A 22,846-nucleotide genomic window follows, 5' to 3' on the forward strand; every position below is an offset into this window, starting at 1 on the left:
ATTAACACAGAAGGAGAGGTAGTACCAACTAGAAAAGAACCGCTTCTCACTCTGAGAGAAGGCCCACTGGTGAGAATAGTCCCCTCTGATACCACCTGCACCAGACTCCCAGCTGAAAGCAGTCATGCTATCGAGATTTGACCCCTCTATTACCAAATAAACTAGGCTTCTTGCTGACATCACAAATTATCTTTAAAGTTTAGGGAATAAATCGCATCTAAGATCGACTTATATACACTCAGCAGTCAAATACCATGAATTCAAATACATTTGTTGTTTTATTGTCTAAAAACATAAATTTCTTATTAACATGTAACATCTAGCCATCATTGTGTACATTTCATAGCATCATGATTGTTTTTGCTGTATCATAATTTAGTTCCTGTTAATGTTAAAGTAAATCCTGGTACACACCTCTGTAGTGTGGTTTTAAAGGCTCTTGGATGTCCATACATGGGTGGTGTTTGGTTATGTATCATTAATACAGATCTATAAAGTATTGGGTTTCAAATGTATTATGCCACTAATGGCCGTGCAAACCACTTGTTCCTAAATATAAATTCTCCAGTTTAGAACTTGTTGCTGTTAACGTGAAAGTAAAGTGAGTTTGACCCTAGAGCAAACCCCTGGAGTGTGTTATATATAAGGATGGGTGTGCTGAAGAGCAGTCTTGTTGCTGTTCCTCACTGGCTGGGTGGTGTGGATTTTTTCCCCGTGTGTGTTCGCTGGTGCCTCCGGAGGGCTGATAACTGACTGAATTTCTTCATACATTCACTGCACTGGAATGGTTTTTCCCCTGTGTGTGTTCGCTGATGGCTCCTGAGAGCTGAGGAATGACTAAAACTACTTCCACATTCATTGCAATGGTATGGTTTTTCCCCAGTATGTGTTCGCTGATGACTCCTGAGATTTGAGGAATCACTAAAACGACTTCCACATTCATTGCAATGGAATGGTTTTTCTCCTGTGTGTGTTCGCTGATGACTCCTGAGACTTGAGGAATCCCTAAAACTACTTCCACATTCAGAGCACTGGAATGGTTTTTCCCCTGTGTGTGTTCGCTGATGTGATTGGAGAGTTGTTAACTGACTAAAGCTCTTCATACATTCAATGCACTGGAATGGTTTTTCCCCAGTGTGTGTTCGATTATGTTTTTGTAGGTCTGATGACCTACTACAGCTCTTTCCACATTCATTGCACTGGAATGGCTTTTCCCGTTTGTGTGTTTGCTGATGACTCCTGAGAGTTGAGGAATCACTAAAACTACTTCCACATTCATAGCAATGGTATGGTTTTTCCCCAGTATGTGTTCGCTGATGTGTTTGGAGTTGTGATAACTGACTGAAGCTCTTCAAACATTCACTGCAATGGAATGGCTTTTCCCCAGTGTGTGTTCGCTGATGACTCCTGAGATTTGAGGAAGTACTAAAACTACTTCCACATTCACTGCAGTGGAATGGTTTTTCCCCTGTGTGTGTTCGCTGATGACTCCGGAGATTTGAGGAATCACTAAAACGACTTCCACATTCATTGCAATGGAATGGTTTTTCCCCTGTGTGTGTTCGCTGATGACTCCTGAGATTTGAGGAATCACTAAAACTACTTCCACATTCATAGCACTGGAATGGTTTTTCCCCAGTGTGTGTTCGATTATGTTTTTGTAGGTCTGATGACCTACTAAAGCTCTTTCCACATTCATTGCACTGGAATAGCTTTTCCCGTTTGTGTGTTTGCTGATGACTCCTGAGAGTTGAGGAATGACTAAAACTACTTCCACATTCACTGCACTGGAATGGTTTTTCCCCTGTGTGTGTTCGCTGATGACTCCTGAGATTTGAGGAATAACTAAAACGACTTCCACATTCATTGCAATGGAATGGTTTTTCCCCTGTGTGTGTTCGCTGATGACTCCTGAGATTTGAGGAATCACTAAAACTACTTCCACATTCAGAGCACTGGAATGGTTTTTCCCCTGTGTGTGTTCGCTGATGTGATTTGAGAGTTGATAACCGACTAAAGCTCTTCATACATTCAATGCACTGGAATGGTTTTTCCCCAGTGTGTGTTCGATTATGTTTTTGTAGGTCTGATGACCTAGTAAAGCTCTTTCCACATTCATTGCACTGGATTGGCTTTGCCCGTTTGTGTGTTTGCTGATGACTCCTGAGAGTTGAGGAATGACTAAAACTACTTCCACATTCACTGCACTGGAATGGTTTTTCCCCTGTGTGTGTTCGCTGATGACTTCTGAGATTTGAGGAATAACTAAAACGACTTCCGCATTCATTGCAATGGAATGGTTTTTCCCCTGTGTGTGTTCGCTGATGACTCCTGAGATTTGAGGAATCACTAAAACTACTTCCACATTCATAGCACTGGAATGGTTTTTCCCCTGTGTGTGTTCGCCGATGTGATTGGAGAGTTGATAACTGACTAAAGCTCTTTCCACATTCCTTGCACTGGAATGGCTTTTCCCGTTTGTGTGTTTGCTGATGACTCCTGAGAGTTGAGGAATGACTAAGACTACTTCCACATTCATTGCAATGGTATGGTTTTTCCCCTGTGTGTGTTCGCTGATGTGATTGGAGATGTGATAACAGACTGAAGCTCTTTATACATTCACTGCACTGAAATGGCTTTTTCCCTGTGTGTGTTCGCTGATAACTCCTGAGTGTTGAGGAATCACTAAAACTACTTCCACATTCACTGCACTTGAATGGTTTTTCCCCTGTGTGTGTTCGTTTATGTACTTGGAGGTCTAATAACTGACTGAATTTCTTCAAACATTCAGTGCAATGGTACGGTTTTTCTCCAGTGTGTGTTCGCTGAGGTGTTTGGAGTTGTGATAACAGACTGAAGTTCTTCGCACATTCATTGCAATGGTATAATTTTTCCCCTGTATATGTTCGCTGATTATCTTTTAGGAGTGTTAACTGACTAAAGTTCTTCACACATTCATTGCAATTGCATGTTGCTTCTCCTGTGTGTGTTTGCTGATGGTTCTTTAGTAGCGATGACAAACTAAAGCTCTTGCTGCTAGTGTATGATTTTTTTTTCTTGGTTAGGGTCTGTGGGTCAGGTTTATAATTGTCTGCATCCCATGAGTGCGTTTCCTGAGGAGCTAACATGGTTGATAAAGCACTATTCTAAAATTCCCGGTGTGTGTGTGGTATTTTGGGATGGTTGATTTCAGATTTCACAATGAAATACAAGACTCACCAACTACATATATTATTATTTTGGCAAGTAAAGCTTCTTTGTAGGTGGTTATGTCTTTAGATTGCATAATAGTTTTGTGTGTTACGGGTAAAGATTAGTCTTCCTCCTGGTCGATGCAAATTAGCACAGTCTGTTGTAGATCAAAGACCCTCTCTTTCCTTTACCCTTCAGTTGTCTGGCTCGACTACCTTGTGTTTTTCTCGTGCCAGAAAGAGTTTATAATACACCTAGCACGCTGAATGGTGGTCTGCCATCATTACAGGAAGCAGAGCAATGCTGTATCTACCGCATACCGGACACATGATCAAAGCTGGTGGTGCAGGCCTGTTTATACAGGAGGTGGTTTGTCAGTGTTGTTGCCTTAATTTTCTATAGATCAGTTCTTAGTCCTGTTGCGTGCATCCACTGATATGCTCTTGACTGCTTCTTCCAGGATCTATCGGTGTATATTCAGGGTCCTCAGTCTCTGACTGTGCAGATCTTTTCCTGAATATTGGAGCTCATTTTTTTTACCACTTTTTTCAGAATTGCACGATTACTGTCATTATTCACGATCCTTTGTGCATTCAAGGCAGGTTTCCTATTGGATGTAAAGAGATTTAAAATCACTAAATGGAAATGTAAGAGAATGTGAATACCCAATATTTAACTAGTTGTAAAAGATATCTCTTCTTTACCATTTATGAAAGTTACCAAGAGATATTTCACCATACACAGATATTTAAGTAAATCTTTCATTGAACATGTCACTCTTACCTACTTCAGAAAAGGAGGTGATTTTCCAGTGTTCACAGAGTAACTTAGTACAGAAAGAGCACACACGGAAGGGCCTGAAAACTTGGTTGTTCACTTCCTAGATTTCCTTATTTTGCTGACCCTGCTTTTCTTTTAATCTGCGTGTTGTGTTTGTCTTTTTTCAGGTTGTCAATAAAGCGCCGGGACACTCTTGAGTAGCCGAGCGCTATAAAAGACACAAAATAACATAACACGGAGCGCACTCTTGCTAGAGGTACAGCTTTAGGAAGATGCAACATGAGCAGGATTTCATTTAAACACGAAGAGATTGTGGTAAAAGAGATGGATCAGGATGTGCTGCTGTCACTTCAGTTTCAGGAAGTGTATAACAACAGTAACCCTTTCAAGAATCATATCACAAACAAAACTCTTCAGGAAGTATATAATAAAGGTAACGCTCCAGGAAGTATATAAGAAATGAAGCTCCGTTCACTCTTCTTGACAATACGTTCCTGTTCACACTCGAGCAGCTGAAGTTCCAACTTCTGTCTTTACTTTTCTGTTTGTTAAGTTATCTTTGCCACTTTCCTGGGGTTGGTTCAAACATTTGTGGGAAGATTACAGCATTGCTTATAGAGATTCCATCACAACCACTAATATACCTGTGATATCTCTGCTGTCAATACATGTCTGCTTTTTGTCTTTTTCTACCTCACCATGTCATCTGACTTAATGTTTTCCGTTTGGTGCCAGCATGCTACTCTGTGGGTGGATGGAGCGTTGGCAGAGTGGGACAAGATGTCGGTTGCAGGTGCATGCAGCATTTACAACTTTGGGTATTCCTTGAAATCAGCTTCACCTTACTCCCTGTTCATCGCCTTCCATACTCCCTTATGTCTGCGTACTCGCTCCACAGGGTTCACTCACAGCTAAAGCAGAGGAGTGACTCGATGCACACAACAGACATCAGGTAATGATCTGATAGACAAACAGCCATGCTTGGCAGTACCAGGATCACAAGTGTCATTAAAGAGGCTCACCCGGGACATACAAACGGAGGAAGTGCACAGGTAGCTACTAATGAGGTACAAACAGAGGAGGCGAACCTGTAGGTACATGCTCCTTTTTCGGTCTGTTTCAGGCCTTTACTGGGCTGGGTATTGGTGTGCACTATATCTTATTCCTGCGGCTGATAGAAGCACTTGCTGCAGGGGTGTTACCACTTTGACCCTTTACAAGAAGAGAGCAGAGCCTTAGATAGCACAACACCTGGAGACTGCCTGCCTCGAGGGGAAGGTGAGGGTCCGGGTGTGAGACAATATCAGCAAGGGACATGAATGGATCCTATGAAACACAGCCGCAGAGAGACGAAATCGTCAGCCTAGATGGAGAAGAACTGGGTCTTCCACTGTTTCTGGATCAGTAAGTAATATTGACTCTATCTAAGGTTAGGAGGCATAGAATTCCATAGGGTCAGAGCTAAGACATGGAAGGAGCAACCTCCTGTTCTGGCTCTGCTGTGACGAGGGATGAGGGCCTTGTTTAGATTGGCAGAGCGTAGTGTTCTGGAGGGCTTGTAAAATTGCATCCAAGCAGCTAGGCTGGGTTCTCCTTGCTTGCATGGATTTTGCGGGAGATGGATAGGGCTTTGAACTTTGAAAGCTTTCCAATAGGTAGCCAATGGAACTTGCTCAAAAGTTGGGAAGAAGAGCTGAATCGGTTCAGAAAAGATTTCTTTGAGCCCAAAAGAGATATTTGCAAAAGTCCAGGAGCAAAATGAGAAGGGATTGTACAATCAGTTGGCAGGATTGCCAGGAAAAGTATCCTATAATTGGCTTTGGGTTCCTTATGATACCAAAACAGTTCCCCTGCTACAATCTTGACTTCGGTTTCAAAGGATGAAGAGCTATCCATCCATACCCCAAGGTTTTCTACCACCACTTTATGTTCGACGGGTACATAGTATTTCTGGACATCATTGATCACTCCAGAGATGGGTATGCCTGCCCAGCAGGAGTTAAGTTTTAAACAGTTGTTGTGCATCCATGCGACCACCGCTGTTAGACAATTTCTATATTTGAAACAACCGCTGGTCAACTCTGCTGACAGGGAAATAATTAGCTGAGTGTCGTCTGCATACAACACTGGTGAGATTCCAAAGGAATTAACTACCTTTACCAGAGGTCTGACGTGAATATTAAAAAGGGTAGGACTGAGCTCCAAACCCTGGGAGATGCCAGGAGCCAGTCCTCTTTGTGATGAGACGAAAGGGGGGTATAACTTGCAAGGACCACTTCTTTAAAAAGGAAGAAAACCAGGCCAGACCTTTGCCCTGTACCCTCAGGTCAGTGAGGCGAGTTAATATTATTGCATGTGAGACAGTGTCGAAGGCCGCACTTAAATCTAGGAGTATCAGAGCCTGGGATTTGCCGGCATCTGTAGTCCTGCAAAGGGATTCAGTAACTGTTAAAAGAGCAGTTTTGTTGCTGTATGATCTAAATCCATTTTGGGAACAATCTAATATTTGTATTGTTCTAATATTTTGGTTAGGAGATTGTTTACATGTTTCTCCACATTCTTGGACGGAAACGACAGAAGAGAAATGGGTCAATAGTTTTCTGGCTGAGTGGCATTTAGTGAAGGATCACTGTGCGTCTTTCCATATTGATACTTCTGTGCTCAGCGTGAGTTTGGCTAATTCTAGAAATATGGGTGTGACGCTCTCCTGAAATTTCAAAATATTATCAGGTTTAAATGGGTCATCTGGAGATCGAGATTTCACTTGACGCATTAAGGTGGAAATAGAATCTGCGTCATGTAGAGCCAATTGGTCCAAGGGAGCCCATTGCGAGTGGTAGGCCCCTGTGTCAAGAGAGAAAGGTTTGACTGTTTCCTCACCCCTGTTAAAGTAAAGATAAAGATCATTGACCAAGCTTGCTGCAGTGGCTGTTAGAAGCTTCCGCTAATCCGCGAGTGGAGGTAGGTTTAATCAGGTTGTTCAGAACAGAGCAGATTTCCATGCTTCGGTGGAAGTCTCCGCTCGTTTTACATTGAAGTCTAATAGAGGCACACTCCTTTCGATAAACCTTGAAAAGGCAGAAGGGTCCAGTTTATGCCACTACTTTCTCATTGTGGGGTTACCGGTAATGTTTTTTCAATGCTAGGTTTATCAATAGTCATAGGCACCAAATAATGGTTTGACCAGGTCACTGGAATAGGGGGAGCAGTTTGAAGGGTGGCCAGGTTGGATAAACAGGGTCCCGCTGATGGCCGGCCTCATAACTGAATGTTTTACTAACTGAGCTAAATAGAAAGTGGCCAGGTCATTAGTAAAGTCCTGGATTTCTTTATTGTTGAAAGATTTAAGTCTCCAAATATGCTCAAGTTGGACAATTGAAGTGAGTGCACTCTATTAGAGATTCCCTGGGGACGCATTGGAGCAGGGCCGGGGCACTGAATACAGTCCCCAGGCTCCACCGCATGCTGCATCACTCTTCCTGCGCCCGGAGGCGCTTAAAGGCAGCAGCGAGGTCCCACTGTGGGGGACACATCAGAGCAGAGCCATGGCACTGACTAGAGCCCTAAGGCACCACCACACGATGCATCACTCACTCCCGCCCGGAGGCGCTTAAAGGCAGCAGTGAGGTCCCACTGTGGGGGACACACCAGAGCAGACCCATGGCACTGACTAGAGCCCTAAGGCTCCACCCCACGATGCATCACTCTTCCCGCGCCCAGAGGCGCTTAAAGGCAGCAGTGAGGTCCCACTGTGGGGGACACATCAGAGCAGAGCCATGGCACTGACTAGAGCCCTAAGGCACCACCACACGATGCATCACTCACTCCCGCCCAGAGGCGCTTAAAGGCCGCATCAGAGCAGAGCCGGGGCACGGACTACAGCTGCTTAAAGGTAGCAGCGTGGTACCTCTGCATGGGCCAAGGGCAGACCCATCCATGCCCGTCGGAGCCCAGAGGAGGCTGGGCCCCCCCTCTAACTTCTACACTCCCCCGCTTCAGGCCCACCATGGGCAAGAAAAAGCTGAGAGCAACAGAGGAGGTAACTGTTACCTCTTTAAATACCTTTCTTGCCAAGGCAACATCAGCATTAGAAGAATAAATCGCACTCACAGAAATGAGAATTTCGTTAGGGTTAGGGACAGGGCAGTCATCTAATCTAGTTGTTTCTCCAACTAAGGCGGGGTGTAACAAAACTATATGGGGTTTTTCTTCCAGAATTACCGGCAGTCCCTGTACCAACCCCCGAACATTCACAGCCTGCCTCTACATTTAGTGGGAATCCAACTGATGCTACCTCCGTAAATGGTAAATGAAAAAGAGGTTATGAGTCACTGCCCTCCAAGTGTCCTGCCAAAAAAGATCAGAAAGGTTTCTATGCCAGCGAGTTCCACATGTATGAATAGCCAGCAACTTTCAGAGACTACGTGCCCGATTCACAGAATGAACTTAAGACTGAATCCTACTACTTTTGGTATTCACTGAATGCACTTACTACTTTTGGTATTCACAGAAGTTAGGATTTTGTCTTAAGTCTGTCTTAAGTCAGTCTTAAGTCTGTTTTAAGACAAACTTAAGACAACATCCTAACTTCTGTGAATACCAAAAGTAGTAAGTGCATTCTGTGAATAACAAAATAGTAGTAAGTTTAGGATTGAGTCTTAAGTTCATTCTGTGAATCGGGCCCTGTATTTTCCTCATATTGGTGTGATCTTCTTGATAACTTTAAACAACTTTTGCAACCAATCTATGCCCGTTTAGATTCTACAGATAGCACCTACGGTCATCCCTCTGAGGTCTGTAAAACTCTTAAAAAATTATAATTGTGAAAGTCATAATTTGCGTTTTAATTGTGAAAACATGATCCTTGGTCGTGAGTTAGCTAAATCACCCTCTACTTCTATTGGTCATCCTTGTGTTGAAAATCAGTGGCTCCCAGCAGGGATCCTATAGGTCCAGACCATGTAGATTTGGTCCCTAGGTGTTGCTCACCACAGGTGACCATACAAGAGTCTATGGGTAAGGGGCAATCACACGACTTATCAAGACCACGGGTTAAGGTTAATCCCCCGTCTACTCAGGCCCACAGCAGACCAAATCAACAACACATGGACTTCCGTCCTGCAACTTGTCAGTATGTTCAAGTTTTAGTCAATGTGCCTTTACTACGTCCCAATCTTAAAAAATCTTCACTTCAGCTGATGGCCAAGACTCGACACTGGATGACTCAAAACTCTAATCAAGGTCATCTCATCCTAAATCATTTGATAATGGCCAAAAGAACGCAGTGAATTAGGTCTGATGTAAAACTAACCAATAATGGCTGGTTATTTTAAACTTTATTTATGTATGCGTTATTTGTAGAGCGCAACACTCATCCCTAGGGATATCAAGGCGCTTATAGCAGTGCTGGTAATTCTGCGGGGCTGACGTTAAAGCGGGTACATTAGAGTTTGGGGAAAAAGGTATGTTTTAAATTTTTTCTGGAACTGGAGGTAGTTGGCGGTGTGTCTTAGGTCCTGAGGAAGCTCCATCCATTTCTTGGCTGCTAGATAGGAGAATGAGCGACCTCATGTCCTTACTTAATACATGCGTCTTGTTCTGGCGAGGGCTGATTGGAGAGATCGAAGATTTCTTGTGGGGACATAAAATTCGATTTTCTCCTGGAGTATTGAGGGGCCAGTTTTATAAAGAGCTCTGTGAGCATGGCTAAGCAGTTTAAAAACTGCTCTCTGACGCATTGGTAGGCAGTGCAATTTTTTCACACAGCCTGAAGCAGACTCAAGCTTTCCTTTGTTGCAGACAAGTTTTGCCACTGCGTTCTGCAGTACTTAAAGGCGTGTGAATAAATGCTCATTCATGCCTACAAATAAGGCGTTGCCATAATCCAAGAGACTGACCAGCAGAGCTTGTGTGACCGAACGTCTGCAGTCCAGTGGAATCCAAGGGAATAGTCTAGCTAAAAGCTTCAAGATGGCGAAGCCTTTGCCACAAAGAGATCGCACATGATCCTTCATGGTCAGGGCGTCGTCCATGAGGACGCCCAGGTTTTTAGCGTGTTGTTTTGGGATGGGGGACATACCTAGAGTTGGGGGACATACCTAGAGTGGGTGGCCACCACGTAGCGTCCCACACTCGTTTGGCGCCGCTGAACAGAAGAATTTCGGATTTGCCGGCGTTCAGCTTCAGGCAGTGCGTATGCATCCACTGTGCCATTTCAGAGAGACAGTTATGCAGTTTAGATTTGGTGATGTCTGGTTTTTCGTCCAATGCCACCATCAGTTGCGTATCATCCGCATAGTAGCAGATGCCAATGCCCCACTTCCTGCCAATTTTAGCTAAAGATGACAAATAGACATTAAAAAGGGTGGGGCTTAATGAGGCCCCTTGGGGGACACCGCCACTGATGGGGCTGGGTTTAGAATGGAATTGGCCCATGTGTACTGCTTGGGTGCGGTTGCTCAAAAATGAGTATAGCCAGCTTAGGACAGTAGAGTGGACGTTCAGCAGGCAGTTATGGGAGATGGCGTCGAACGCTGCCGACAGGTCAAGCAGTATCAGGGCTACCGCCCCCCCCCCCCCTGGTCGGTGCATAATCTGATACTGTCCGACACTGCCAGCAGTGTTGCCTCCGTACTGTTATTGGCTCTAAAACCTGTCCGAGAGGGGTCCAGGAGATGATTCGTTTCCAGGTAGCTGGTCAACTGGCCATTCACCAATTTCTCCAGAACCTTAGAAAGGTATGGGAGCTGGGAAATGGGACAATAGTTTTCTGGGTTGTGGATGTCTGTCCCAGCTTTTTTCAGAAAGGGAATCACTGAAGCATGCTTCCATAAGTCCGGGAAGATGGCGGTTCTTAAAGATTTGTTAAAGAGTTGAGTAATCAAGGGGCAGAGCGTGGGGCAATTTTTGAGAAAACAAAATGGGGACAGGGGTCAAATGGGGAGCCAGATTTTACTGTACTCATAGCTTTCAGAACCTCACCTGCTGTGAAGGGCTTGAAGCTGCCCAGGGTTGGTGTGGCTTTCGAGTCGGAGACGGTCCCAATGATCTTTACTACGTTAGTTGTGATAGGGGTGTTTACTACGTCAGTTATACTAGGGGGGCTCTGGGGACTAAAAGAAGAGTAGATTTTTCTGATCTTTTCAGTAAAGAAGGCACTGATTCGTTCACAGGCCTCTACCGAAGTGGTGAGGGTTTGAGTAGTGCTAGACAGTTTGTTAAGTTCCTTAACGATTCTAAACAGTTCTTTGGCCGAGTTACAATTTTCATGGACAATGCATGGCTAGTGAGAGACCTATCAGGGAATTTACCTGTTGCCCCTTCACTCCATTCTCATATTTATGCAGTCTCGTTGGGCTTTTTTTATAGGTCCGCACCAGTACGTAGTTCCACCGTACTCACTCAGGGCCTTTCTTTAGTGAGAACTGGTCATAAATGTAAATGTAAATGTAAATGTACAGGAATTTATATAGCGCAAATCACCAAGCGGTTTCTAAGCGCTTGCTTAGGGAACCCGTCCTGGTATTCCCCTGTGAGATAACCCCTGCAGGGTATCCGCAAGGTGAAAGCCAGGCATCCCGCCGCGAGGGGCCGTTGTGGAGATTAAGCAAGCTATTGCCCAGAGTCGCAGAGTGTGAACCTGTGAATCAAGTAGGCACCGGAGCGAGAATTGTCGAGTCCATGGACATTTTAGGACTCAAGACCCCGCCGAGCCGGGAATTGAACCCTGGTCCCGGGCTGACCTCTGCTTCCAGGTCTGCCTCCTCTAACCAGTGAGCCACACTTCTCCACCATAAACCTGCCCAGATGGCTTTTGATGCCCTTGCCCTATCAAATAGGTACTCATTGTTGGAAGATATGGAGGCATGTGATTGACTGATCTTTCCACTAACTTATCCAAAAAGGGGGGAGAAGGAGGGTACATCTAGGTTCAACCTCCCAAGTTTTAAAGTATAGTACAGAAAATCACATATGGTGGATCGTGGGAACCTAGTCAGTGAGAAAAATTACAGGTTATCCCCAAACTTTGGGTTCGCCTCACCAGAAAAGAAAACGTATTTTCTTGAGTCCCCTCACTCACCCAGGGTATTGTTGTTGAGGATACGGTGGAGGTCCATAGAAGAAGGGTGGGTTATGAAAAGGGGGTTGGTAGGCGGGCCAGCCATATCCTCCATGGCCTCTATTCCGCATTCTACCTCTGAAGTTTGGGTGACCCCTTGGGTTCTTCTGTCCCCCTGTGCGGTTATCCGAATCGTTGGGCTAGTTTCTAAACCATCTGTGTCCGTGTTATATCCTGGGTTCCTACCTGTGAGCTGGTAGTCATCTCTGGTGTATGGGTAGGCCTTCTTGTGACTTAAGTTTTTCCCATCTTTTTTAAATTCTTAAATATTTTTATCTTTGAGTGATAGTTCAAACTCTGTCATCGTTTCCAACAGAGTCTACTGGCCCCTCCACCCTGGCAGACCATGGGGCATATAATTGCTAACAAAAAAGTATGTCTCTTTCCCAAAATAACCGGGAATAAAAATAAATGTTATATGTTGCATGTTATGTCAGTCAATGTAAGTGTACAGTGTGATCCGGGCTCACGGGACACCCGATCCCGAGACGCCCCCTCACCTCTGTTGCCACATCGCACCGCACCATGTCCGGGTAGACGCGTAGAATCCCCAACAACAGCGCCCATGACGACCGGAATCCCGCCCCTCTCTCCTTTGCAGGGTCCAATCAGGTGTAACGGAGGACCGGAAGGACTACCCCGCGAACCCGGAAGTCCCACCTCTCTACAGACGGCCGGATACAGAAAAGACGGAAGGGAAGAGACAGACGGCGTCGAAGGATTGTGGCAGGAGCTTTCGGCTAGATCGGTGACGGACGGAGAAGACGGGAACGGAGACAGCGAGGAGTGGTCCGAAGAGTGGTGGAGTCCCACGGAGGTGGCTGGAGAGCGGCCGTAACTCGGAGGAGAGTTACGGCGGAGCGCGTGAGTACCAGTTACTCTCTTGAGCACATTAGGTGCACTGTGTACATAGTAAGGAACCCCTCCCCGTGTAAAATTGTTCCCGCTATCCTAGGCACGTCACCAGTAGGCACTAGGTAGTTTGTAAATACGCACTTAGCACTGTATAAAGAGCACCCCTCTCCCCACCACCCTATGCACTTCCTTTACTTCCCCTTCCTCGACTCTTGCCCGTACCTTCCCCTACCCGTACCTCCCTCACTTCCTCTTCGCTTCCTCACACTACCGGGTAACAGTGGCGGGATCGGATTTCGAGTCCAAGCACGGCTAACGGCTCCCTCTTTCTCTTGTTTGCCCTCCGAGGTGTTCTCCGACCATATCGAGGCAGCTACACCCAAGACCCGGACGCCCATTGGACCCTCGTCGGAACCGGACGATACAGAGAAGAAGACGTGCACCTTTCCCTGGCTGTTGGACCGGAACTCTCCTTCTGTCCCCGTAAACCACTGTATAAAGACCAAATAAATCACTATCGCCCACTATATCCGGCCTCCTCGCCTGCTTTTCCAGTCCGCCGACCGCCCACGATCACAACAGTCAAAACAAGTGCATGGAAGATATGCTTTTAACAGAATCCTTTGAACAGGAACACCAGGAACAGACGCAGCCGGAATGCAATCCACTGTTTTTGATTATATTTTCTTTATTTTAGGAGCACAAGAAGGAACACACACTATTGCTTTGTTTATATTATATAGGCACTAACCTCACTATTGTCGAAAATAACGTGGCCTGCCCTGTAGGGCAGGCAATATGTATTAACCTACAAACTATTTTTCTCTCCCTATCACAGATACTGCGGGTACAACGTTAACCGTATGTATAATTAAGATACACACACACTAAGTATGTTCTGTACTTATTTAAAGTCATTTTTGGTTCATTTACAGGAGTGGCATACATGGGGCTGGCCCCCATGTTGTCCTGAAGAAGAGGTGTGGGGGACACCTTGAAACATGGCGACAGGACATTAGGGACTATGACCACATAAGTTATACTTCCTTTGTCTAACCCCCTTTTTTAACATACCAACTAGAAGGAGGAATAAATAATTGAGCTCCCTAGCTAGGTATTTTTAAATAGCACTAATCACCACTCCACCATACACTGCATCACACATTGTTTCACAAAACCAGTGCTCCTACGTTTCCTTCTCAAGTCGCAGCACGCCCCAAGCAGTACATGCTCGGGATGGCCCCACTGGGTGAGTCAGGGGACTCAAGAAAATACATTTTCTTTTCTGGTAAGGCGAACCCAAAGTTTGGGGATAACCTGTAATTTTTCTCACTGGCTAGGTTCCCACGACCCACCATATGTGGATTTCTGTACTGATCTTTCCACTAAATCATTTGCCTCCTCAGTCTGTTGTTTATAACTATTATCAAATGTTTTCTGGTTTGGTACCCGTGGAGAGGGTTCAGTTGGACATTTTAGATTCACAAAGCAGTATTACATCCTTACCAATTGACCCTACATCATCCATCTCACCAGTACCGACAGCGATTTGGTCGCAGGAGTCCCTAAGTGATATAAAGATTCTCTCTAGGAATATAGCAGGCTATAAAAACAAAAAGGATAATCAAAATTGGTATAAAGTGTTCATTGATATTATCTGCCTTCAGGAAAATTGGGCAGAGCAGCCGGTCTATGTAAATGGCTACAGCTCCTTTGCTACGCCAGCAGTTCCATCAGCAGCAGGTAGATCTAAGGGGGGCTTACTCAGAATTATAGCAGACACGATCACCCTAGGTAAGGTGACCTTTATAAGTGACTCGACCCATTTTCATGTTATCGTCGCAGAAGGTTCTGGGAAAATTAATTTGTTACGCATTCATTTTTATAATAATAATTTTAAGAATTATACACAGGTGACAGATTAGTTTTATTTGAGCTGGAGATTTTCCTGTGTACTGTAGCCCCAATTCGGACCAATGTATTTGTGGGGTAACTGACACTAATAATTCGTTGCTAGAGTATTTTATGCATCATAACTACGGAAGCATTTCAAACATTTTTTCATTAACTTGTGACCTAGTTATAATAAACCTGTATCACCGCATGACTGGTCAACCCCTCCTCACCTTTCCTCGTACAGAAGTTACCTCGACATTTGATTTTACAATTATTCAGACTAATTTTAAGAGATGTATTAAGTCCTCCATAGACGAGTTGACAGTTCAGTGATCATGCTTTCCTTCTTTTTTTGTTCTGTTTGGCCTCTTTCTGCTAAGTCAAGCTCTATATTTACCCCAAAAAACGATTCTGAGTAGGAAAAATTGATCTACTCTTAAGTGAGAGAAAGTTAACCCTATTTCCTTCCTCCCAAAGGTTGCAAAGGAGCTGTTACCGGACATAGTATCATCCTGCTTAGACACCAACACTGATAGTCATCAAGTAGTAATAGCATTTAGTAAAATTTTAATATCTATAAATTCTAATCTTTTACATCCAGCTACAAGAAACATTCCATCGACGATAAGGGGGTTTGAGACAAATTTCTCAAAGGCCTCCAAAGATCTTTACACTGCTCTTAAAACAAGTCCCAGAAACAAAGATATGATAAGGAAGCTATGAGCTGACTGTAAGACAGCAAGGGTAGTGAGAAAAAAGGAGTTACAGGATGAAGCATGGGTAAATTTGTGTGAGGCTAAGAGGAGCAAAGATAGCATGGCATTTTGGAGGGTGATAAATGCCCCTTTTCGGCAGTCTCAGGACGGCCCCTCTCAATATTCATATAGATCAATCGACCTGGGTGTCTCTGTTCCAGGGCATTTTTAAAGTAGAGATGGATAGCGCTACAAAAAACCTTAGGACTTGACGATTGACCATCTGGGGATGGAATTCTCATTAGAGGAAATTGAGTTTGCACTCTCTCAATCGCCTGCCCTAAAGGCAACAGGGTCAGATGGGGTTCCTCTGGATATTTTCTTTGTACATAAAAATGTAAGGGCTCCACCCTTGACCTAAGTTTTTAATACTGTTTCCAAAGTGCGAGCCCCGGTATCTTAGAACAAATCTGTGATTATCCCCATATATAAGAAGGGGAATCCCTCGAATCCTGCAAATTACGGCCCAATCTCCCTTCTGGATAGCGCTGCCAAACTAATGGGGAGATTGCTCTTAAATAGACTGGAGGAGTGGACATATGTTATATAATGTTTTACCTGAGACACAATACGGGTTTAGAAAGGGGAGGGGTACAATCGACCACAGACAAAATTCACCCTTAGTTGCAGCAAAATATGTTTGTGCAAAAAAGGGCCAGTTTTAAATGGCTTTTGTGACTTGTCCTCGGTCTTCGACTGCGTAAACCACTCAAAATTGAGTAAACAACTCCATGATTCTTTTTATTTGGGAGACGTATACAGAGGCAGGGGCAGTAGTCAGATTTGATAAACCGGAGGAATGTTCGGAAATATTTAAAAGTATAAAGGGGGTGCGACGGGGGTGTGTCCTTGCCCTCTTTCTTTTTTTCCTTGAACACCAATAAATCTAATGAGGTTTTGACCGCGCAGGGCAGAGATGTTCCCTCAGCAGGAGGCTTATGGCTGTCTGCTCTCTTCTATGCAGATGATGCAGTTTTGATGGACAGGACACCTCTCGCATACAGCGCTTGATTGGCTCTTATTCAACTTTCAAGGCGGAACTGGGCCTGCTTGTTAACAAATCAAAAACCTTTATTATGATAGTGGGACTGGGAAGGAAAAAGTGTTTTTCATTCCATCTAGATGGGTGTTCTCTGGAGCGGGTAGAGTCCTTTATTAGGTCGAGCCTGAGCCAGCGTGCAGGCGCTGCTCTGCAGAGATCTGTGGTAGTTCCGTACGGTTCGAAGAGAAGCTTCGCTCTTGTTGCAATTTATATCCTCCCATGGATACAACTAATGTCCCGCATTTACATTCCGGTGTTGAAGAAAATTGGGCTTCTCTGAGGAACAAAGCTCTCCAGCTAATTAATTCTAAAACTATATTGGGTGGACCACTATTTGGGAGTTTTAAAATGGCACGTAGAATTAACTGGATAGGCAACTCGAGGAAAACAAGCAGAGGTGATTGTGTTAACTTCGGTTCCCCGCACCTGGTCAAAACAATCCTTGATGGGGCTGGCTCAAGGTACATGAGCGAAGAAGGTATAAATTGTGGCCCGTTGGGGTTTTTCTACCAAGAAACCCAGCCGCCAAAAATGCCTACGGGCTATTGTAACTTGGCAACCCAGACACAGGGCATGTATGAGTTTTCTGTCCCGACCTGTAACAGATTTGAATCATTTACTAACCTGGAGGACATTGATTGACTGGGCCCGGTGATTGCACTAAGTAAAGCCTATCAAAGACGGGTCCCGGAAGGTATTGGCAGCCAAGTGTCTCATAAGTAATGGGGGCGACCTAGAGCCGACTGTAAGTGGCCCCTGGTTTCATAGCAATACCAGGGGTTTGTGTTAATGTTGAGGCTTCTTTAGGTATGATTAACAACCATATCCCACCTACTCCTTTACCTAACCCTGAGATAGGCCAACCCAATAATGTACCAAGGGAACCCTGTCCTACCAATGTACCAATGGACTCCCGTGTAGCTCTTAAAATAGTTTCATGGAATATAGCGGGGCTTGTAAGCAAACTTGCTACCACTGAATGGATCTCATTCATTGATGAGCTAGATATTATATTCCTACAAGAAACATGGGCAGTGGACCAGGTATTCAGTGAGGGTTTCATTAACTTCTCCAAACCAGCGGTACAGGGTGAGTGGGGTAGACCAAAGGGGGGTTTACTGATCTGGGTTAAACAGCTGCATTCTTACCGACTAAAGGAGATTGCTATTGACTGTCGGGACATTCTCATTGTCAAATTATCGCATGACAACTCCCCGGATATTGTACTGATTAATGTTTAATCTAGGGGTCTGCAAGGCAGCAAGCCATCTGAAACGATAGATCATTTAGATCTTTTTTTAACGCATCACAGAGGCAAAAGTAATATTATATTTGCAGGAGATTTTAATTGTACTTATGAACCGTTGTGAGGACTTGAATTTTAGTTTTGAGGAGAACGAACAGTGGTCAATTCCACCACTGGAACTACATCCTATAAAAAAATGGACCAGGGCAGCACTCCAATTAAAAGCCTTCTGCTTGGAACACGGGCTACGAGCAGTAAATGGCCCTAATTGTAGAGAAGGCATGCCCATTTCTGCAGACTTTGTACACGGCCTCTTAACTAATGATACCAGATGCCTTAAATGGTGCAAGGTTGTACTTGATCCTGAGAAACTCCTAGTCATGAGTAATCTAGTAGCAAATACCACTGCTACTCTCCAGACAGAGGCTGAATTTGGGTTAGCTAAGGACAGGATTACCCAGACCCATCAGCTTCTTTTTAAACAATTGAAAAGTTTTTTTATTGTTAAAACCAAAAAAGGACCCGCTTCATCCACTACCAAGGCGGCACCTTGGTATAATTCTATTTCTCGCTCTGCCTATAAGTCTTTGGCAGCTGCAGTTTGGAGTAAGGATCAGGCCTCTATAAAAGGAAAAAGGCAGGCATATAAGGCAGCCAAAACCAAAGCAAAACGAGATTGGGCTGAACTCCTCGAGGCCTGCTCGGGGAGGGACATGACGTGTTTTTGGCGCCTGGTCAAATGGGGGAGTGGGAATACTTGCAAAGCTCCCTTTAATCATGTGGAACCGGATCAATGGATTAGCCACAATAGAGGCCAATTTGCAAATGACCCGGGGGTCCAGGACTTCTTTGAATGTTGGTGTCTGTGCATTCTCCTCCCCTTAATATTACCAATAAGGAAGTAGAAGCAGCCCTTCTACAAGTTCCAAAAGGGAGGGCTCCAGGTATTGACTGCATCCCTGCAGACCTTTTTGTACAAGACCAGGCACTATGGGCAACGTATATCCAACTTTTAATGAATGCCATTGATAAAGGAGCAGCGATTCCCACTTCCTGGGCAGGGGCAGTTATCCTTCCTATTTATAGTTGCTATGTCACACACAGGCTGAGCCCACCAGCGCTGGCAATAGAGCTGATGCCAGTACGAGTCAGCAGCCTGCCCCCCTGTCAGAGTGAGTACTGTCACCGCTACACACACAAAGGAGTAGGAATGTGGATAATAAAAGTTGGCACATGTTCAGTGAGAAAAAACTGCCCTCACTCACAAAATTGTGACATGCTTCATCATTGGGCTTGATTACTAACAACCTTGTGTTCCATGATACTCCCTTGCCCCATGAGCATCTATCTGTGAATAAAACTAAATAAAATACGAGAAATACAAACAACTGAACATGCTGTGTGGCTATAGAAAAAACTTGATGAAGGAAAACGTAGGAGAGACACAAGTTAATGTGAACCTTAGGAGTAAGAACACAGAAGTACCATCAGATGGCAGAAATATAATACAAGGTTTACTACACACTACCTAGAGGAACACCACACAGTAAATGACCTATCCTGGACGGGCCTGGACTACTCCTGATGAGGGAACAGAAGTGGGTGTACATAATAAAAAGCCATGTGTTGGAATTGACTGATGATATTCCTGGGAACACCCTGAATATATAAAGTTGACCACTATATAGACTCCAGTTTTGATTAGTGGCTCCCTTGGTAACTTGAGGAATAGATAAGCATCCAATAAAGTTATCTTTCCAATAACCTGTAAAAAAATCACAGTATAGATCTGAAGATCGGACACCTGATGCCGTAGACGTTGAGATCATGTGACTCCTATGTCCCCCGCGTTACCTGAACTTCTCCTGTCTTAGGGTAGGAGGAGGACTGCAACTCGCACCTGTATGGCGAGAGTCGGAGAATGTCCAGAAAATGTACCCACCTTGAAGAAGTAAGGAGCTAGAGGTGGGGTCTGGGACGGAACATCTACAAGATGTTGACATAGATTACAGTGCTGGGTGTGCAGTTACACCGACAAAGTAAATACGTGATCGCTTACTTTAATTTTGACCATGTGTGGTGGTATACGCAAGTATATCGTGAACTGGAGCATTTCCACTGTAATCCAGGCATTCTTTCAGCGGTCATTACCCTTACGACTGTGTGAAATGGCACTATGAGTTGCTTCCAGATTTATTGATTTTCCCCATTTATACATATCAAATAATCATGCCTATTTATAACACCATTATGTATGTGCTTCATCTCCTTATAGAGTTTGACTACACAGGGTCCCTCCCAACACCTCGCTAATTCAAGCGATTCGATTGGTGAAACTCGGTGAGTGATATTTTCTTGCGCAGCATTAGTGATGGTAAAAGCGTTTTCCTGAGTGTTATGAGGTGTGGACACTGTTCCACGATGAGCGTTTAGTCCGATTTGGATGCAATGCTCCAAATATTATTCCTAGATGGTACTGTGAGCTTTGAGGTGGTCCATGGATGTGGTGCAAAGAGGGAATAAGCACCCATGGGTGTATATTTTCCACTCCTTGATACTTTGTGGAGGGTCAAATTGTAATTTAGTAATATTTCTCTCCCCTCCGTGTGCTTTTCCCACAGATTATGAAGTGTACGTGAAATAGGGAACCCCAAGTTGGAAGGAATGCATTCCATAGATACCTATGCCAGGATCAGAGGGTACTACGCTTTGGGATGCGGAGGGTCCTGATGAATGCCGGAGTGACCCGACACTGTGGGCACGATTTAAACGGCAGAACCATGTCAACACCATGGCAGTAAGGAGGGGTGAAGGCATCTTAATCTTCTCCTGTCACCACGACCCTTCACATTTTAAAAACTAGCCAGATGACCCAGGAATAAAGTTTTGAGTGGGTACACATTGGAGCTAGTTTTAACTTTCACTAGCTGCACTTTTCTTCGGTGATCCCAAATTGTCATTGTTTGTATTGTTATCCCCTCCCCTTTGCTCCACACCAGGCGTTGTGCTAGTAAGCAAGCCCAATGATGAAGCACTTCACAATTTTATGAGTGAGGGCAGTTTTTTCTCACTGAGCATGTGCCACATTTTATTATCCACTTCCCCACTCCTTTGTGTGTGTTGCAGTCATAAATTGGGGAGGTCGGAGTAGGGATGTCACCTCTCCCCCCTTCAGGTTGTGTTAAAGTGAGTGCTGTCACCACCAGTGTGTGTACAGTGGCACATGACCATGAATCATGCAGGGGTGGTGTTGGTTGCACCACAGGCCCGGGAGTCCACGACGAGTTATTGCAGGCTGGCCATGCATAGGGTCCGTCTGTTGCAGCAGCGCCAGTGTTCCGATGTAGAAGTACAACCAGCATTCATTCCTCTTCATGTAAACCTGTGCCATAACTGTGATTTGCTTTTAAAAGACTATCCATACATCGCTACCAAGGTTTCAGGTTGCGATGCGTGACATTTGCCTATTTTTACTGTAATTATGAGTGACATTTCAATGACTATGAGGGACACTATCTCCGTCACCACTGACCAGAGTCACCTGACGTCACCGGCATGATACAGATAGATATAAAATGAGCATTTGGACGTTGCGTTTCTTGATATCAGTTGTGAGTAGTCCCGTAGCTTGTCCCATTTCTCCTCAGTGAATTGTTTGCTCTATGTTTCCTTCCATGTTCTACATTTGAATCACCTGGTATAATTCGGTCACAGAAATACATCCAGTGACCAACCTACAGGTGGGCTTACTGGTGGGCTTTTAGTAGGGTATTTGTGAAACATAAAATAAAGGCATTTTTTGCTTCAAAATTCTTGAGTATCCCACCAGAATCAGGTCTGTCGATATTTATGTTTCTGTTCATTGGTCAGCGCATTCTACCATATCGTCTTCCGTTAATTTTGACCTTCTCTGAAGAATGCCATGGTATTTGAGTGTCCTTCCACTGTTTGGGTTGTGGGATCTACTTTTCCCTGCTCCCTTGATGTCTGCTTACAAATCAATCAATCAATCAAGGAATTGCAAGCCTGCTACTCACCCGTGAGGGTCTCAAGGCGCTGAGGTGGGGGGGAGCCCGCAGATCTGTTGAGCCAAAGAGCCAGGTCTTGAGGGTCTCCCTCAAGGTGTGCAGGGAGGGGGCATGTCTGATGTCTGCCGGTAGCTCATTTCAGGTCTTGGCTGCAATGTGAGAGAAGGATGTTCCACCTGCTCTGGCTCTCTGGATGTGCAGGGTTTCGGCCAGTGCAAGGTTGGAAGATGGGAGGTTTTTTTGGGTACGTGGAAGTTGATTCTGTCATTGAGGATTTTGGGTTTGTTGTTGTGTAGGCATTTGTAGGCATGAGTAAGGATTTTGAAAGTGACTCTTTTTTGCACAGGGAGCCAGTGGAGACTTCGTAGGTGTTGGCTGATGTGTTCATGTCGGGGGATGCCGAGGACGAGTCTGGCGGCGGTGTTCTGTATTGTCTGGATTTGTGGATTAGGGACTTGTTGATGCCGGCATAGTGTGCATTTCCATAGTCCAGTCTGCTGGTGATGAGTGCATGGGTGACTGTCTTCCTTGACTCAGGGGGGATCCACTTGAATGAGTGATTAGTCAAGTACGATCCCAACGTTCTTGGCGTGGTCTGAGGGGGTAGGTGGGCTTCCGAGGGCGGTTGGCCACCAGGTGCTGTCCCATGCAGAAGGGGTGGCACTGAGGACGAGGACGTCTGTCTTCTCGGCGTTGAGCTTCAGGCAGCTGTTGGACATCCAGAATGCAACGTCTTGCATTCCTTTCTGGAAGTTGATTTTGGCAGTAGTGGGGTCTTTGGTGAGAGAGAGGATGAGCTGGGTGTCACGGCTTTAGAGGTTGAGGCCGTGTTGTCGGACAATGGCTGCGAGGGGGGCCAAGTAGATGTTGAAGAGGGTGGGGATCGGTGACGAACCCTGTGGGACTCTGCAGGTGATTTTCGTGGGGTCGGAG

The 22,846-nt window shown here is 44.9% G+C and overlaps 1 protein-coding gene across 1 annotated transcript in view; it reads right to left on the reverse strand.

Annotated features, from left to right (window-relative positions):
- Window positions 1-259: 259 nt before the first annotated feature.
- The window catches only part of LOC147662722 (uncharacterized), a 42,949-nt gene continuing 20,362 nt past the window's right edge, over window positions 260-22,846 (reverse strand). Inside the window, exon 2 of the mRNA XM_086950938.1 lies at window positions 260-3,799. Coding sequence (XP_086807064.1) covers window positions 684-3,128 — 2,445 coding nt within the window. The 5' untranslated portion in view covers window positions 3,129-3,799 and the 3' untranslated portion in view covers window positions 260-683. The remainder of the gene's footprint in view (window positions 3,800-22,846) is intronic.

The sequence above is a fragment of the Lissotriton vulgaris genome, unplaced genomic scaffold (assembly GCF_964263255.1).
Source record: "Lissotriton vulgaris unplaced genomic scaffold, aLisVul1.2 SCAFFOLD_211, whole genome shotgun sequence".
Taxonomy (NCBI): domain Eukaryota; kingdom Metazoa; phylum Chordata; class Amphibia; order Caudata; family Salamandridae; genus Lissotriton; species Lissotriton vulgaris.